This window comes from Zingiber officinale, chromosome 9A (genome assembly GCF_018446385.1).
Source record: "Zingiber officinale cultivar Zhangliang chromosome 9A, Zo_v1.1, whole genome shotgun sequence".
Classification (NCBI taxonomy): Eukaryota; Viridiplantae; Streptophyta; class Magnoliopsida; order Zingiberales; family Zingiberaceae; genus Zingiber; species Zingiber officinale.
The window spans coordinates 137,406,011-137,426,616 of record NC_056002.1 but is presented as its reverse complement, the minus strand read 5'-3'; the positions used below and the strand labels follow the sequence as shown (position 1 = coordinate 137,426,616).

General features: G+C 36.6%; 1 protein-coding gene across 1 annotated transcript in view; it reads right to left on the bottom strand.

The window, feature by feature from the left end:
* Positions 1–18,528: 18,528 nt before the first annotated feature.
* LOC122021798 (aminopeptidase P1) overlaps positions 18,529–20,606 on the bottom strand; it is a 38,581-nt gene continuing 36,503 nt past the window's right edge. The window contains exon 16 of the mRNA XM_042579954.1: positions 18,529–18,968. Within this exon, the coding sequence (XP_042435888.1) occupies positions 18,801–18,968 (168 nt within the window). The 3' untranslated portion in view covers positions 18,529–18,800. The remainder of the gene's footprint in view (positions 18,969–20,606) is intronic.

The following is a 20,606-nucleotide window of genomic DNA, read 5'->3' as shown; positions in this document are numbered from 1 at the left end:
TGTTCAATTAATTTATATTATAGATAACATGGTGTGTGGTGTCACACACAGATGATCATGTTATCGGTTCTTTATAAATTATAAACAGTAGCTCGCGACTAAGATGGAAAGGAACAAACCATTGGAATAGTCGTAGTGTAATTAGGTGTTAGTTTATCTTGACTGATAAATTACACTAGTACACTTTGAGTGTATTGAGCAGGATCATTTAAGGTAAGTTCTTTTTATACTGACTTGATAAAAGAACAACACCTTAGTTATTATGGAAGTGTGTGCTCTTAATCCTAATATAATAACAAACACATATATTTAGTATTCATTTCTTTGACTTATCAAATGGTGAGATTTAGCTCGATAAATCAATAGGCCCGATAAGTTGGGAAATAATATTACTTATAGTGTGTGTTATTGATTATAGAAGGAAACTGTGTCCTAATAATCTAGGTTAATAATGTCTCCAAGAGGAGCTTATAAGGATTGTCATGTTAAACCCTGCAGGTTGAATTAGTCCGACATGACGATAAGGTTGAGTGGTACTACTCTTGGACTAAGACATTAATTAAAATGAGTTGTCAGTAACTCAATTAGTTAGTGAACATCCGACATCTTAAACACAGGGAGACTAACACACTCATAATAAGAAGGAGCCCAAAATGTAATTTGGGATTGGTGCGGTAGTTCAATAATAATTCTTTAGTGGAATGAATTATTATTGATGAAATTAAGTTAGGTGTTCGAGGCGAACACGGGAAGCTTAATTTCATCGAGATACCAAAACCAATTCCTCCTCTCGGTCCCTATCGTAGCCTCTTGTATATAGAGAATTATACCCACCATATACCCACTTCTTACCCACCTTATACCCATCCTAATGGGGCCGGCCAAGCAAGCTTGGAACCCAAGCTTGGGCCGGCCAAAGCAATTAGGATGAGTAAGATGGTGTGGCTGGCCCTAGCTTAAACCCAAGCTTGGTGTGGCCGGCCACATCATATTAAAAGGATTTTATTTTTAAAATTTTTTTTATGTGGATTCCATGGCTTTAAAAGAGAGTTTAAAATTTAAATCTTTCCTTTTTACAAAAGATTAAGAAAAGATATGATATCTTTTCTTATTTGTAGATTGAAAGGAAGATTTTAATTTTGAGAAAACTTTCCTTTTTTGTAACCATGTTCATGATTTAAAAAAGAGTTTTAAAATTATAAATTTTTTCTTTTATAAGTTTCTACAAAGGATTAAGAAAAGATTTGATATCTTTCCTTATTTGTAGATTGAAAGGAGATTTTAATTTTAAAGATAACTTTCCTTTTTGGAAATCATCCACATGTTTAAGAAAGATTTTAATTTATAAAATTTCTTTTATAACCAACCATGAAGGGAAAAATTATTAGAGAAATTTTTATTAAAATTTCTGGAAACAAATTAGGAAGTTTTAATTCTTGTGTTGTTAAAACTTTCCTTGTTTAGAGCTTTAAGGTGGCCGGCCATATGATTTAAGAAAAGGAGTTTGATTTTAATTAATTAAAATTTTCCTTTTCATGGCAAAGAAATTAAGGAAGGCTTTATTTAAATTTTCCTTATTTGCCAAGACCAAGGATTATAAAAGAGAGAGTAGAGGTGCCTTCTTGAAAAACAACATCTATTCTATAGTTCCTCCTCTCTTCCTTGGTGGTGGCTGACCCTTGCTTCTTGCTCTTCTCCTTTTCTCTTCCTCCTTTGTGGCTAGCGGCATCAACACAAGAGAAGTCCTTGGTGGCCGGTTCTAGCTAGGAGAAAAAGGAGAGAAATGAGGCTTTGTTTCTAGCATCCCTTGGAGCTTGGTGGTGGTGGCCGAAACTCACATCTCTTGGAGTTTTTGTGGTGGCCGAAACTAGCTTGGAGAAGAAGGAGCTTGGGTGGTTCTCGTCTCGGTAGATCGTCGCTCACACGACATCCGAGATAAGAAGAGGAATACGGTAAAAAATCAAGAGGTCGTTGCATACAAATAAAGGTATAACTAGTAATTATTTTCCACATCATACTAGTTTTTCTTTGTATGAATTCCAAACACAAGAGGCATATAATTCTAGGTTTCGAATTTGTGATTCGAGTTCGTGTTTTTTTTGTTTTTCGAATTTGTGATTTGATTGTTCTTTTTGGTTAAACCTAATGTTATTTTAGGAAATTAAATATTGAATTTCTATAAAAGGCTTTGTCGAGGTAGTGGTGGATGATATCATACCCAAGAAGGCCTAGTGCCTCGCCATGTTTGACCTGGGAGCCGATTTTAGAAATAAATATTTAATCAACTTTGTAACATAGGTCGGACTTGGATCAATAGTATTAAGTTCCGCTTACGATCTAAGTCTAAACCATTAAGAACAGATAAGTTAAATTTGGAATCAATAATGTTAAGTTCCGTTTGCGATTCCTAATTTAATTTCTAAAGAACACAATAGGTTGTTTAGGAAAGGTTCGACACTTGTACAAAATTTTTGTACAGTGGAACCGGTACGATCTTCCTAGGACCAACTAACAAAGGGAGCATCTCATATCGTTTACTATGCTTCAAAAACATTGGACTCCATTCAAGCCAACTACACAAAAGAGTTTTTAGCGATAGTGTTTGCATTGCTTAAATGTAAATCATATTTGTTTTGTTCTGACATGATGATTTTTTCTGATCATGTAGCTCTTAAATTCCTTTTGAAGAAACCAGATACAAAACCATGACTAATTAGGTGGATGCTTCTACTATAAGAATTCCACATGAAGATATGTGATAGGAGTGTGAAGGAAACCAAGGTAGCCGACCATTTGAGCGGGACTGAGAGAGACATCGTGCCTACGCCTATAGTGGATTCTTTTATGGACAATCAACGTTTACAGTTGTAAGGTAAATTTCCATGGTATGTCAATTTCATTAATTATTTGGTTACACAAGATATACCAGCACATCTCACACAACACAAGTTAGTAAGTTGAAAAGTGATGCTAAATATAATGTTTGCGATGATCCTTACGGAAATTTTGTAGCGATCAAGTGATTAGACAATGTATTCTCGATGATGAGTTCATTTAGTACTTTCATTTTGTCATTCTCTATTTTGCAAGGGACATTTTGGCCCACTACGAGCTGCTAAAAAGATTTTTTATTCTGGTTTGTGTTGGCCTACCATATTTCATGATTCCTATGAGTTTTATAAAGCATGAGAATGTTATCAATGGGTTGGGAATGTAGGATGTAGGAATGAAATGCCCCAGCAATCTATTTTATTTTTTGATATTTTTGATAATTGGGGTATCGATGTTATAGGTCCATTCCCTATCTCTTTTGGATTTATTTACATTCACTTGGTAGTTAATTTGTTTCTAAATGGGTGGTGGTTATCCCCATCAAGATTGGCGATTCTCCGGTTATTGTTAATTTTTGTAAGTCTCATATTTTTTGCAGGTTTGGATTACCAAGGGTGACAATTAATGATCAAGGATCCTATTTTTGTAATAGACACATGGTTCTACTAAATATATATGACGTCTTGCGTAAAGTGTCAACTCTCTAGCACCCTCAGATGAATGGGCAAGCAGTGATCTCAAATAGGGAGATTAAGTAGATTTTGGAGAAAATGATGAGACCAGATAAAGGATTGGACAACAGGTTAGATTATGCATTGTGAGTTTATCGGACTACCTACAAAATGTCAATAGCTTTAGTGAAGCTTGTCATTTATATGTGGAAATAGAGCATAGAGCCTATTGGGCGGTGAAGGCATGTAATCTTGACATGAATCAAGCCAGAGTTAAAGGGAATTTCAATTGCAAGAATTAGAGGAACTTCATCTAGAAGCCTACGAGAACTCCTATGTTTATAAGGGAAAAACTAAAGCTTTTCACGACAAGCAAATCCTATGGAAGGAGTTCCAAGTAGGAGACAAAGTGTTGTTCGACAACTCTCATCTTAGACTAATACCTGGTAAATTGAGATCCAGGTGGGAAGGTCCTTTTTGTGTTACTAACATTTTTTCCTTTGGTGTAGTTGAGATACAGGAGGTTTCTATAGAGAGTACTTTCAAGGTGAACGGATATCGTCTTAAGAAGTTTCATGAGGAAGTTAAAGAGACGATGGTGGAGAGAACGGGGCTTCACAACGCTATCTACCCAACTTAAAGGTGGGTTCGTTCCTTTTCAATTTTTGTTTTCTTTTTCTTTGTGTACATAAGCTTGCTTTATTTTGGTTGTTTTGTTTATCTTATTTCTGCTTCATTTGGTTTTAAGTTGTATCTCCCTGTGTGTGTGTGTTTCCTTGTAATACTTTGAGAATCATAAAAGATTTTTAAGTTTGACCATCATAAAAGATATTAGATCGTTTGATATAATTGAATATTTACTTGTACGTTGTCGATGATGGATTCTACTTTGATTGATTAAGTTTTATAGTCATAATTACCTAGTGAGAATTATTGTTATGTTTATTCTTTATCCTCTTTTTGTGTGAATTGTACTTATAATAATTGTAATTCTAAAACTTGCTTTGCTTCTTTTTGACACTATAATATCGTATTAATGCATTAATGTGATGAAGGCTACCTTTCTTATTCACTTTTTGATTTCCTTTCCTACTGAGTTTCTAGTTGAATACTCCACTTAGCGCTTTTATTTTCTATCATATTTTCTTTCCCAACCTCCATTGAGAGTTTGGATGATTTCATGATGAGTTGCATTGTCTGAGATGAGATGGAAAAATTCTTAGTGTGGGGTTGCATATGTTTTGAGTTCATGACAGCTCCCTACTTGTTAGATATTTGAGAATTCTGCCTGATTTCCATCATCCTGTTCACCTATATCAGAAGGTTGTTATGAAGACATTTTAGAGAAACTTATGTCTATAGTTACAAGCAGGAGTGATGAAACTTACTTGTGGAATTTGTCATTGAAAGCCTTGGTCCAAATTTGGGTTGTGGATTGAGAGTGTTAGTGTTCATGATTCTGCTAAAGGAATATGCTACAACGAAGTAGTTGGGAAATCCTTTCCATGCTTCAAACCAATGATTCTATCATCTCTCTTTCATTGAAATTGGTTGCAATTGTTGTATCTTTGAGAGCATGAAACAAAGAACAAAATTAAACTGTAAATAACTCACAGTGATCTCCCGAAGAAATCGAAGAAGCCGCCGGACGTCGTTGCTGTCGGAAGCACGATCACAGGTAACCGAAAAGTACTTCAAGGTCACAATCCAAATCCCTTTCCACTCGGATGTTCTCCTTTGTTCACCGTCGCTTCCGCTATGCACAATGATCACCGTCGCCTCTTCCCTTTTTTTTCTTGCCCTCTATCGATTGCTCTTGGACGCCATTTTAAATAGGAAACAAAACATCGGTTACTAACCAATGTTTTGATGACTTTCAATGGAGGAAGATGAAGGTGAATGGGCACCCCTTCATCTTCCTGACGTTGCAACTATTGCAACGTCCAACAGCAATTTCTGAAATTGCTAATGTTGGTCTGTATGTGCGAAGTATAATTTGAGCACTTGAAGATGTCATTATTTCCAACTTGGTAGCTGGTAACGAAGGGGACCTAAAACCTTATGACAGCTTGGTTAGTTTGCTTGAATGCTACACCAGTTGTGTTCTACCAAGATGTTGTACTTTTGGGATTTTGATGATGTTGCAGTTCAATGTTTCCATCAATATTTGGAATCAACTTGAAAGTGTTTCTGTAGTTAATCGTGAGGTAACTACACAAAAATGTTCTTGACCAGGTTATGATGACAATGAAGCTTCTTGTGGTTGGTTGTACAAAAATAAAAAATAAAAATCAATCCCTAATTACGAAATGTCTGAGTGGAAGTTGCTGGGGATAAACCCGTTACAATCTGTGTGATCGTCTCAGAAGCTCTTTTCCACGCTTCTGAGTGCATATCAGATGCACAAAGACTTACAATCAAGTAGGTTTGAGCAGATAATCTCAAACTGTCGACTCTAGCGAGCCGACCCATGCACCGAGTAGATAAGTCGCGGACACCGTGAGTTGTCGAGCGGCGCCACGTTGCTGCTGAGAGTTGCTGACAGAATGTCGAGAGTTGCAACACGAACTCAGAGTGGATGCCGAGTCCAGCAGAGCACTGTCTCCTTAAAACAGATTCGGCCCCTCCGTGGTGCTCAGAGGATTAGGTGGACGTCTGTTTCCCAGGATAAAACGGCAGGATCACGAGCACAACCGAGCACTGATTGTCGTGACGATCTGAACTAGATCCGAAAACTATCACTATTTCTGTTGAGCAAAATAAGTGCACAACAGAAGGGAAAGAAACATGGGAATTTTAGGAGGAATGGAAGAGCACACAAAACTCACTTGAACTTCTCTCACAAAGCTCACTGAGTTGTTTATTCTGCTATGCTCTCTTCACTTTTGCTCTGCTCTCTTGATTCTACTTAAGGTCTCTTTATAGACCTTGCCTGGTGCAAGGCTTGCAAGTCTTGCAAGCACAGCAAGCCACAACGTGGCTTGCTGTTGGCTTCAACGTGCCAGCAAGCCACAACGTGGCTTGCTGTTGGCTTCAAGCAAGCCACGTTGTGGCTTGCATGCTTGCCAAGTGGTTTGCACATTTGCCACGTGGCTTGTCACGAGGCGTGCAAGTAAGCTGGTGACCTTGACTTTGGCTTGCATACTGGTCAATAAGTTGTCTTTCGTAGACATACCTGACTGATTTTTACGAGCAATGGGTTGATGTCCTCCGGGTCCTGGATTTCCAACCTCCTTTGTTCCGAATCAGTCGGAAAGCCTTGCTTTCAATCGTTGTGGGACTACAACCCACACGTCACGTTTTCATTCAATTTTTCAACAGAAGTTTCAGCTCAAGTTTATGTAGGTGAACCTAAAGAGTGGCTTGTGGATATGCTACAGATTCTAGTTCTTCATCAGTTTCATGGTGAACATAACTCATTTACATCAAAGATAATCTCAGCAAAAGCTAAGCTTATTGGAAGGTGTTTTCCTGTTTTCGATCGGTCTAAGTTAAAATTTCAGATTTTGAGTGGAGTAGGCTTGTGGAAGTTGTACATTCAATATCTCTTCCATCGCTGTATTTGCAGAAGTTGAGAAAATTGTAGAAACTAAAATTGTGTAGGATTCATTATGGAAGCTGGAAAATCTATCTTGATACTTGCTGAAAACTGGATTTTGCAAAACTGCCACATGCAAATTTGGCACGCTGCTTTGTGCCAACTCCTTGAAGAAACTTCTTGGAGTTTGATTAACTTTTCTTACAAGTCTTTAGCACTTTCTACAGATTCAACCTTATTAAGTTGTTCTTGAGTTAGTCTGCATTGTAGGGTGGTTGTGGCCTTGACATTAGTTTTTGCCTTCTTCTGTGTCCCTATTTCATGTGTCAAACCTTAGAAGTTAGCCATGCTCATCTCTTGGTAGTAAAAATCAGGGTAAAAATCTCCCTAAGTAGCACAAATAAAAAATAGAGAAAGTAAGGAAATATGGTTAAATTTTTTTAAAGATAGAAAAAAATAAAAATTGATCATTTAAATTCTTGACTCTCTTGTATGTGGCTAAGGTTGGTTTGTTGATATAAAAAAGGCTTGAATGCCTAAGAGGCGATTAAGTCTATTTAGAGTAACTTGATTAAGTCTATTTAAAGTAACTTGATTCTGATATTAATTATAGGAACAAGTTAGTGTCAGAGGGAAGGTAAATAATGTCTTTATAATTTTTTATATATTTATGCAATCAAAGTAAACACAAATAATTAAGTAAAAAAATGTAAAAATGAGACAAGTTGATTTATATGATTCACAACCCTTAGATGGCTACTCCATGACCTATTGATTCATTAGGTGAATCATTTTGTTCCATCGAGACAGTCTAGTGGCTAGCGCATGAGGTGTTGTCATCATGAGGTCTGGGGTTCAAATCTCGATAAAGCCGAGATAAATATCTCCTTTATGTGCTAGTCATTATTCCAAATGCTAATAGTCGTGCTTGATTTACCTCCTTCGTGTTAGTCCTACGACAGATTGACAGGGACGCTGGGGATGAATCACCCTGTAAACTCACTGTCTTAGAGAAACCTTTATAATCTTTTAACAAAAAGAGTTTCAGAGTAGAGACTCGATTTATGACTTTTTCGCTTGATTTTTTTTTTTAAATTTTCTATCTCAAAATGTCTCCATCAAGGGCCCTTTTATAAGTGATGTTCGGGCCCCTTCGATGGACTAGAGAAATTTTTAGTCGCCTGAAGAAAAAAATTCATTTACTGGATGCTCAAAGCTTATCATGTTGTTTTGGTTGCTTGGAATGTTATCCGGTCTCTCAAATTATAGTTGTCTAAAAATGCTCTAATCTCCTACAATTGTTTTTTCTCTATCTAGCTGCTGCCTGATGTTTATCCTCTTCCTTTGATCGCCTAGAATGATATCTAGTCGTTCGAATTTAGGTTGCTTGGAAAATGTCTGGTCGTCCGGAATGGTATGTTATCAAATTTCTCAATTAAAGTTTATCCATTCCATTCAATTAAATCACCTTAAATCACTTATATAATTTGCAATTGTTTGAAGTTTCGATCGAACTGAGAATCTTTCAGTCGTCAAGAAGCTAACTTTTCCTACACCGTAAAGTTAGTCCAAATAGATTTATATTAAAATAATCTTCAGTACAGTTGATTTCTTATGAATTGTTTGTTTGACTAACTTTGAAATTCTGGTTGGTTTCTTAGAGTTAATTGTTTAGGTATATGCGAACTATTCACATCTCAAATATAAGGACTCTCCTTCACAATCTTGTTTGCTTAAAGTTCTCTCCTAAACTTACCTTGCCTAGTTACCAAGTTACCCAACACTTACCTGGTCTATTATCTGATTCTACCGAGCTATCGAGACTTTCTCTGTCTAATGTTTGATCTCTTTGATCCACCGAAACTTAATCTACTAGGATTTTTTTTTTTTTTTGTTAAATTACTTGCACCTTCATATTTGATGCATATATTAGAAACTCCAATGTCTAACGATATATCATTTATCATACAACAAAATTTTAGTTCGATCATTTGATATCATACTTGTTCAGTTTGGTAGTCTTTTTTAACCAACCTCCCTGAGGCCCTTAGTTTAAAATTCAAATTTTCAATTTCTAACGTTTAAATTTTTAAAATTAATTTTTAGATTTTTAAAATTCAATTTCAGTTTTTTATAATTTTCTAATTTTAAAACTATTTTTTAGATTTAAAAAATTATTTTTCTAGATTTAAAAAATTATTTTCTAACTTTAAAATTTATGGCCCGGATTGCACTGAACCATATTGACTCGTGTGCGGGCACGACCTATGCGTGCTGAATGTCGGACCGATCGGGGCAAAATTTACCCAAGCATTTGCTGCTTGTGTAATGGATACATTAAAGAAAGATTAATGTAGAATCAAAACGGCCGAGTGAAACACTGGCGTTTTATTGCCTGACGAGTAATGATCTTCGTCGCAAGCCTCAATTCACTCAGTTCACTCGTCCGACCACTTTCTAGGCTTCGCCCTACTATTCGCTTTGCTCTGTTGCTCAGTAGCAACTCACTCGGCAGAAGTCTTTGATTCACTCAGTCAGCTATTTCGCTTGGTCGGACTCTTCACTCGATAGGCCTCTTCGCTCGGTCGGCCTTAGCCTATTTCACTCGATTGACCACTGTGAAACTTGCGTTCAGCACTTGGCAAACATCAGCCCCTGCTGGCAGCCTAAAATTTAGGGCCCGGATTGCACTGAACCATATTGACTCGTGTGCGGACACGACCTATGCGCGCTGAATGCCGGACCGATCGGGGCAAAATTTGCCCAAGCATTTGCTGCTTGTGTAACGGATGCATTAAAGAAAGATTAATGTAGAATCAAAACGGTCGAGTGAAACACTGGCGTTTTACTGCCCGACGAGTAATGATCTTCGTCGCAGGCCTCAATTCACTCAGTTCACTCGTCCGACTGCTTTCTAGGCTTCGCTCTACTATTCGCTTCGCTCTGTTGCTCAGTAGCAACTCACTCGGCAGAAGCCTTTGATTCACTCGGTCAGCTATTTCACTTGGTCGGACTCTTCACTCGGTAGGCATCTTCGCTCGGTCGGCCTTAGCCTATTTCGCCCGGTTGACCACTGTGAATCTTGCGTTCAGCACTTGGCAAACACCAACCCCTGCTGGCAGCATGAGATTATCAACTCAGGTTATTTCAACAGATAAATAAATTTAATTCATTGTATTTAAATTCATCTAATACCCCGTAAATCTCCAACAGCAAATTATTTTTGTCCAACAATCTTTAAACAGACTCGCTTATGTTGAGATGGTCACCAAACAGAGTGTTGAGGTGCAATAGACTCAACACATGAAGGCCCCCTCCGCTCCGATTGGAACTGTGTCAATCAATCACGGGGAAAAGTCGGAGAAATTCAATGGACTGAACTTCAAGAGATGAAAACAGAAGATGCTCTTCTACTTGACCATGCTCAATCTGGCTCGGTTCTTGACCGAGAACCCTCCCAAGCAAAGACTCATTCTGAGTTCCTTTGCCAAAATTATATCCTCAACTACCTTGTTGACTCGCTGTACGCTGTGTATAGCATGAAGAAAACGACTAAGGAGTTGTGGAAGTCCCTGGACAAGAAGTACAAGACAGAGGATGCAAGGACCAAGAAGTTCATCATGAGCCGATTCCTGGATTACAAAATGGTTGACTCCAAGATGGTGATCAACCAAGTCCAGGAGCTTCAGGTGATCTTGTATGAGATCCACACAAAAGGGATAGTTCTGAGTGAAACTTTCCAGGTGGCTGCTATCATTGAGAAGTTGCTTCCTAGCTAGAAGGACTTCAAGAACTACTTGAAGTACAAGCGGAATGAGATGAACGTGGAGGAACTCATTATTAGACTTCGCATCGAAGAAGACAACAAGAGTTCAGAGAGAAAGCTGTTCTCTCGGGCTACTGTGAAAGCCAACATGGTTGAGCACGGTCAAAACTCGAAATGGAAGAACCCCAAATCTTCCAAGATGGGACCCAGAGAAGGCATCAACAAGAAGAAGTTCTCTGGGAAGTGTTTCAACTGTGACTGAGTGGGTCACAAATCTTCGAAGTGCAGAAAGCCGAAGAAGAAGCAGGAGGCCAACCTGAATGAAGGACCAGAAATGGATGACCTCTGGGCAGTGGTCTCAGAACTGAACCTGGTTGGTTCAAATCCGCGACAAATGGTGGATCGATACTAGAGCCACCATATATGTGTGCTGCAACAAGGAGCTGCTCCACAACTTCAAAGAAGTCACTAGAGATAAACTGTTTATGGGGAACTCAGCAACCTCGGACATCATGGGTCAAAACAAAGTGGTGTTGAAGATGACCTCGGAAAAGGACCTTACCCTAAACAATGTGTTATATATTCCGGAGATTCGAAAGAATCTAGTGTCCGGATCACTATTAAGCAAGCATGACTTTCATATTATTTTTGAGTCGGATAGAGTTGTATTGTCCAAGAATGGAATGTTTGTAAGAAGGGGCTATATATCTGATGGAATATTCAAGCTTAATGTAATGGCCATTAGGCCTAAAATAAATAAAAATGAAAGCTCTTCTACTTGTATGCTTGAGTCTTCATGTTTGTGGCATGATAGACTAGGGCATGTTAACTACTATGTGTTACGTAGATTAATAAATATGCAAAACATACCTACATTCCACCTTAACCCAAAACACAAGTGTGAGATTTGTATTGAAGCGAAAATGACAAGGTCATCCTTTCAACATATTGAAAGAAGTAACGAACCACTTGACCTGATCCACATGTGTGCGACCTAAAAGGTACGCCAACACGTTGTGGTAATAAATACTTCATCATTTTGTAGATGATAACACAAAATAATGTTATGTGTATCTTCTCAAAAGTAAGGATGAAGTTATAGAGAAATTTGCTCTTTATAAAAATAAGGTTGAAAACCAACTTAATAAAAAAAATTAAGGTGGTTCCAAGTGACCAAGGTGGTAAATACGTATCATCATTCGCTGAGTTGTGTGTTGAACATGGAATCAAACACGAAACAACAGCTTCTTATTCTCCTCAGCAAAATGGAGTTGCTGAGCGAAAGAATCGAATTCTAAGGAGATGATGAATGTTCTTCTATTAAGCTCTGGATTGTCAAAGTTCATGTGGGGGAAGCTATATTAACAACACATTTTAAATAAGGTGTCCCGAATGAAAATAGATAAGAGATATTATGAGTTGTGGAAAAGAAGACAATCGTCCTACAAATATTTATGAATGTGGGGATGTCTTGCCAAAGTGTTGGTGCCTGATCCTAAAATGATTAAGATAGGACCAAAGACTGTTGATTGCATATTTATAGGATATGCACAGAACAGCAGTGTGTATCGATTTGTTGTGTATGAATCACAAATATCGAAGATATACAAGAACTCAATAATAAAATCGAGAAATATCTTATTCTTCGAACATGTGTTTCCGTATAAGACCCAAGAGGATGTTAGCTCCTCAAAACGGACATATGAAACACAAGGTGAAGATGACGAGGAGGAACCAGTGGAGGTTGAGCTTAGACGGAGCAAAAGAGCTCGGGTAGAAAAATCCTATGAATCGGATTTTATCACTTTCATGATGGAAAGTGAGCCCCAAAGTTACTCAGAAATTGTAGGCTCTTCTGATGGACCTCACTAGAGAGAGGTAATTGCATCTGAGATAGACTCTATCTTGCAAAATCACACTTGGAAACTTGTGGATCTTCCTCCTGGAAGTAAACTACTAGGTTGCAAGTGGATCTTCAAGAAAAAAATGAAGTCGGATGGCACAATTGATAAGTATAAGATTAGATTGGTAATCAAAGGATACCGACAACAAGAAGGTCTTCATTAATTTGATACATATTCTTCGGTGTCGAGGATAACTTCCATTAGAGTATTTTTGGCTATTGCCGCTCTATGGAATCTCGAAATACATCAGATGGATGTAAAGACTGTCTTTCTAAATAGAGATTTAGAAGAGGAAATCTACATGGAGCAACTTAAGGAGTTTTCTGTACCAAGATAGAAAAACAAGGTATGTAGATTGGTGAAGTCATTATATGACTTGAAACAAGTACCAAAGCAGTGGCATGACAAATTTGATAATGCCATAAAGGAATGTGGATTCAAGATTAATGAATATGATAAATGTGTCTACATGAAAATCACATACAATGATTATGTCATCTTGTGCCTATATGTAGATGGCATACTTATCATTGGGAGTAATGATAAGATAATCAAATCCACTAAAGATATGTTGAACTCAAGATTTGACATAAACGACATGAGCCTAGCTGATGTGATTCTAGGAATCAAAATTCTTAGAATAACAAAAGGACTTGTTCTTAGTTAGTCTCATTACATGGACAAGATTCTTCAGAAATTCACTAAGGGTGATACTGCGTTGGCATGAACGCCGATAGATACGATTCAACATCTATCGAAAATTTGAGGTGAAAGTATCTCTCAGATAGAGTACTCTCGAGTGATTAGAAGTCTAATGTACTTGATGAGTTGTACACGACCAGACTTGGCATACGCAGTAAGTAAACTGAGTAGATACACGAGTAATCCTGGTGTTGAACACTGGAAAGGGATAACAAGAGTACTGAGATACTTGAGATATACGCATGAATATGGACTGCACTATACGAGATATCCCACTATGATCGAAGGATACAGTGATGTGAGTTGGATATCTGATATAAAAGACTCTAAGTCTACGAGTGGATATGTATTCACTCTTAGAGGTGCAGCCAGATCCATGATGGAATCTGAGTTTGTAGCTCTTGACAAATGTGGTAAAGAGGTTGAATGGCTACAATAATTCTTAGAAGATATTCCACGATGATCGAAACCTGTGCCGGTAATTTGCATACGTTGCGATAGTTAATCAGCAATTGATCGGGCACAAAGTCATCTGTATAATGATAAGTCTAGACATATACGTTGTAAACATAATATCATTAGACAACTACTCTCAACGAGAATTATCACTGTTAACTATGTGAGGTCAAAGGATAACCTAGCGAATCCGTTAACCAAAGGGTTAAATCAAGAGTTACTTGAGAGCTCATCACGAGGAATGGACTTGATGTCGTTGTCAGTGATCAGTGCAGAGGACACCCAACCTATGCTGACTGAAGATCCCAAAAACTAGGTTCAAAGGGACAACTAATTTACACTGACTAAACACACTGTGAGGGAACGACCCAATGAATCAGTGAGGGATGGAGGTTAAGCACACGGATTTTAATAATCCAAGAAGAGTAATGTGGAATACTCTTAAGGGATCACCTATGTGAGAAAGAAGTGGAGCCGTTTCGAAGAGAATTGGAGGGACAATTCTTAGAGTTTCTCACAGAACCAGGCGTGTTCATGCCCAAGAACAAACACACTCATGAGAACTGAATTGTATCAAGGAGAGTCTTGGGTGAGATTTGTCACTACTTACACAAACGGCAGTATAGTTCAAGGACATTGTATCTACTATCATCCAGTAAGTAATCAAATCTTCACAAGGGAAGGTTCAAAGGGTAGAACCTACCTATGATATACTTGACTCAACTGTTGAATGTTATCACATACTCTATCTCCATTCATGTGGGGGATTGTTAGATATAAGTGATGTGAATAGAGAAGAGGTGGAAGAGAAAAGAGACTCCATTATAAATGGGACTTTAGTCCCACATTGGGAGTTTCATAGCATGTTGATTGGTTTATATTGATTCACATGCATTGAGGATGTGAACAAATGCATGGAGAGAGACTCTCTCTCATGCGTGGGTGCGCATGGGGTGCAAATCCAGGGCCTGGATTGCACTAAACCATGTTGACTCGTGTGCAGGCACGACTTGCGCGCTCCGAATGTCGAACCGATTTTGCCCAAGCAGATCAACCAACATTTTGTCACGTAAATCTTTTTGCTGCTTGTGTAACGGATGCATTAAAGAAAGATTAATGCAGAATCAAAATGGTCGAGTGAAACGTTGACATTTTACTGCTTGGCGAGTAATGATCATTCATTAATCATTAATGCTACCCTTTGGTCTTGAACTCCTATATAAGGAGGCTGCAACCACAGGCAAAAGGTTACGCGCATAGAAAAGCAGCAGAAGCTCTCCACCTACGTTCCCCTTCTCCTCTGTCAGTGCATCTCTTGCTCGGCGAAGTGTCCATGATAGCGGTCGAGTACTTCTCAGTTCGCAGCGACCCTCAATGCTTGGGGAGAATCATGGTTCGCCGTTGTATCCTGAGAAACAGACGAACTGAGAAAGCCTCGAAACACAGCCAGAGGTGGGGTGAATCTGTTTCAAGGAAACTGCGTTCGTCGCAAGCCTGAGTTCACTCGTCCTGCCGCTTTCTAGGCTTTGCCCTACTATTCGCTTAACTCTGTTGCTTGGCAACAACTCGTTCGGCAACAACTCGCTCATCAGCAACTCGCTTGACAGAAGCCTTCGATTCGCTCGGTCAACCTTAAACTTCGCTCAGTCGTCGCTTGGTCGGACTCTTCGCTCGGTCGACTATTTCGCTCGATCGGCAGCTAATTTGCTCAGTCGGCAACTAATTCGCTCGGTCGGCCTTAAGCTTCGCTCGGTTGGCCTTAGTCTATTTTGCCCGATCGGTCACTGTGAAACCTGCGTTCAGCATTTGGCAGACACCGACCCCTACTGACAGCCTGAGATTATCAGCTCAGATCATTTTAATAGATAAATAAATTTAATTTAATATATTTAAATTCATCTAATATCCTATAAATCTCCCGTAACAAATTATTTTTATCCAACATATCTGTCGTAATGTTTCTTATCCCTCAAATGCAATAAGACCATCCCTCTTTATGTCATCCTTCACACTCTGCTTATGTAGTCCACCTCCGAAGCACAACTTTACTTCAGTAGCTCTCGTCCAGTGATCCTTTGAATGTCCCATGCAACCCTTCTCTTTCCATAAACCTTGAGCCATTGAGTAACTGTGATTTTGGTCAAGCCAAGTCATCTTCATATATGGATTCACCGCACTCATATACACATCACATTGCATGGTAAGATTTAACTTCAACTCTTTGCACAAATATCAATTACTATAGTTACATTGGACCATTTGGAACACCATTTCAACAATAATCTTTCCATTTACTATTTATATATTTGACAATCCATTTAAGTTAGAAAAAACAACACATTCAATAAGATACAACAAATGCAAAATGAGACCTAAATTAATCTAAACCGTTACTCTTTTTCATCTAAGCTCAGAGCCAAGAATTTTAAAATACCAACATCCTTCTTCTTCATCTTAAAACTTTATTAATTAGAAGAATATTAGGTCTCTTAACTTGAAACCATATCCTTCTTCTCCTTTAACAATATAAAAAAAAAAAAAAAGTTGTACTTGGATAATTTACGGTTCCCGTTGAAAATCAGATGTTTATGTTGATTAATTAACTCCTACCTAGTACCAATCAACTAATACTCGTGTTGTCGATTGATAATCTAAAATAATCGACTATAATCTAAAAATATCAATTTTTAGAAATTTACCAAAAAAAAAAATTTAAAATATGAAACTTTGTAATCAATTTTGTAATATGCTAATTTAACTTAGAAAGTTCATTTTTTTCCTTTAAAAATCATATTAAATCTCAAGTTTTGATAAGTTTTCAAAAGTTTCAAAGGACACGTCAATCATGATCACCAACCTAATATTTCACATTTTGTTTAGATTCCTTAATACAAAAAATCAAGTTATTCTTATATTTTGTGTGGGATATACAGTTGGATCCCTATTTGTGATCATGCAATTCTATTCAATACTAAAATACCAAATCAACCATGTACTATATTTTGGATCTAATTCATCACAATTGACTACCCAAGAATAATTTTTTTTTGTCGAATTCTTTCACACACTACACACTCAATTCAAGGAATGTGTGATTGATTAGAGCATTTAAAATGCAACAAAAATAAGTATGAAATAAAACACAGGTTGATACAGCAATTTAATATGGTTTGGATGTAGAGGTTCTCCAATTTCACCACCTAAGAAAGTATGGTGATACTGTTCAAAATATTAAGCCAATTAAGTAAATTTCTATTAATTAAGGATAAACATCTTATACACCGACCTTTGAACCACACCAATGGAATTTCACAAGTCCTCAATGAGCTTGACCCTAATTTGAATTACTCCAAAGATGCTAAACCTCACTTCTTACTAGTAATAGAAATAAATGGGAAAAGGTGTAATTACCAAAAGTATGAAGTTGAAACCTTCTAATCCTTTTATACTCTTGAATTGCTTTTAGGAACTCTATCTTAATGGAGCAGAACAAATGAAATATGTTCAATGAATTTCTAGTGTCCATTAGCTCTTCTCCAAGAGTTTATAAACCCTTAGCTTTACATTCACTAAGAAAATTTGACCAACTCAGCTCCAACCAAATGGAACATTTGTTTTGTTAACTTAAGGACGTTGGGTTAATAGATCATCCGTTTCGCAGTGAGTATTTTCTGATTTATCTTGATGATCGATGAAAAATTTTCATAGAATCAAATCAATCACCCCAGAATTAGTTAGTGTAAATTAGACATCTTGTACCAACTTAACAAAATGAATGCTTGTTCAATTGACTTCATGGCTAAAATGTGTGTTAAGACTCCAATGACTAAATTGCGAGTTAATTGGAATAGTATTCTAATCCACTATATTCTCAAGAAGTGCTTTATAAACTCAGTTGGCTCCTGATTTGTTTTAGGTATAAACACACACATGAACTTGTTAGCCTAAGGGCATGGACACTAGCTCACAATAAGTGAAATGCTAATTTTTTTTAAAATTTATTTTAAGCTACTAGTTTTGTCAAAAAAAATATTATCTTTAAAGTTAGGGGTTAAATTATAGTGTATATATATATAAAAGTTGGACCTTCCTCAATACAAGGGAGATCAGCTTGTGATTGAAATAAGTATGGAAAGTATTCTAAAGTTCACGTGGCCTTGTGCATATTTTGATAAATTTAAATAATAATTTTCCCATTGGAAGTACACAACCTTGTGGCTGCATAAATTAGAATTTTTGCCCTGCAAAATTATCAGAGACAAACCTAACTAAAATACACATTTTGCAAATTTATCAAGCAAAAGCGTCTTAATTAGATTGAATGACATTGATGATTAGGTTAATTTTCACAACAAGCCAATTTCCCCAAAACTAATAAAACAGCCTTTTCTCGTATCCTGGCTAATCTAATCCATGAACCTACTTGAACTAATAATATTTCTGATATAAGAATTTTCAATGGGATGGCTAATTCAGCCCAATTTATAATCTAGACCAAGTCATGCTATCTACCAGCACTGGCAAATTTGTGCTAGTAAACGAACACATATCAAAATAGAGGTACTTAGCCATGTTTATCAACAATCTCAGATGGAAGTAATCAAGAACATCTCTTTTATCTATGAAAAGCAAATAAATAAATATCAGATGGTTATAAACTTAATGAAGCAAATGTCAATTTATCCATGAAAATCCTTGACACAACCACCACTGATTAGATGGTAACATGTTCACCTTATAATCCAAGAAAGCAGGGAGACGAGACGTACCACCTGCCTACCTTCAAATATATAATTTATGCACATGTATTCTCTTTATTCTGTGGCAAATAAGACTGTTAGAGAAACAAGAAAGTTTTAAATACTTCGGAGGTTGCTAATGAAAAGAAAAAAGGGTTCACAACATGGGATAGTAATAAGACTTGAGCAGCTTTAACCGCATACACCGATGGGCTCAGTTGCTTTCTTAAGCCATTCTGATTCCTGCTCATTCAAGTATGGTGCCAGTATTTCTCTACAATCTAAGTGGTAGCAATTTAACCATTCAATTTCTTCTGGGGTCAGCAAAGCTGAATCAATAAGTTTCTTTTGGTATGGTGCCTGTCCAAATGAACACAAAATAAATAAATAAAAGAAGCAACATGTGAACATGTAATTCACCAACAAAAAAAACAAAAAGCTCCAACCGCAAAAACTAGATGTAAGATGGTTATAATAAAGAATGGAGATGTAATTCCATCAAACTACAAAAAATAATTACAATGTATTTATATAATATACCCAGGCATAATAATGCACACAACTTCTAATGCATAGTAAATAAGTCCTGGTTAAATATTAGGTAAAGATACTAATGTTCTAATATTCAAAATCTTTTTTTTTTTTTTTTTTTGAATACAATACCTTTGTTGAAGTGGGATTCTCAACTATAGTGTCTTTATTATATTGTTAAAACTTTAGTTGTTTACCAAATAAATGACCACTTGACTTCCATAATACATATTTATTGGTACAAATTTGTCAAGTCTGAATCGCTTAGACTTGATCTGCAACATCGCATGTGTTTCACAGATTTATTTGTACCTATAACATTAAAGTATGTGTTACTATCTAGATGTTTATTATGAATAAACTAAATTTTATTTTTGAGAGATACTATTTTTCTATATAATTATCATTTTTAATACCACTTATGAAGACAATTGTAGTATCATTTGCATATTATACATTTTTTTAGTTTTTTTTATATAATTAACTTCATCATTGTTTAATAAGTCCATTTTACCCAAACTATTTTAATAGTATTAGTTATAAAGGTGTTCTCCATTCAATTCACCATCGGCCTCTACAGGACATTATTTGAATCCAGAATATTTTTATTCATACACAGATTCAAATATTTATGGAGAAGTGGTGAATGATTTGTTTGAAACTATGGAGAGATTGGTTTCAAGCGTTGCCGAGCAAGATAAAATCACTACCCAGCTCTCTATATATCGAAAGGCACAAGGGTTATTTGGGAGAAATGTGGCAATTAGACATAGAAGAGCAATATATCCAACAGAATAGTAGAAAGAATTGTAAAAGTTTGCTATTAAAGTGCTTAGCCTCACTTGTAGTACTTCTGGTTGCGAGAGCAATTGGAGTGTATTTGAGCATGTATGTAATAAATATAAATGTATAATACTATTAGTATGTTACTTTTATAAATAAAAAATATTCTTTGCTATTTTATTATACTTATTGTGATTTTTGACATTGTGTAAATTCACAGCAAAAAAAGGAATAGGCTAGCTCAACGACGCTTAAATGATTTGGTATTTGCGAAATACAATCGTGCCTTAAAATTTCGGTATGATTCACGTGATAAGATTGACCCTATCTCTTTGACAGATATTGATGATAGTAATGAATGGTTGATGGGTAGAATGGATGGAGAAAGTGATAATGAAGAACATGAGTTAGTTTTTAAAGGTGATGATTTGACATGGGATGTCGTTGCTAGGGCTAGTGGAGCTGAAGAACATAAACATTATACTAGAGGAAAAAACATTGCATTTATGACCTCTAGTTCACATGTTAGGCCTAAATAAGTCGAGAAGGAAAATACATCTTCCTCTATGAGACACTCATCTCTAAGACTTAGAGATGAAGAAGAAGAAGAAGAATACAATGAGGATGATCTTGAGCTTGAGATTAATTTGACTTATTACGCTTGTTTTGATGAACTTTGTTAAT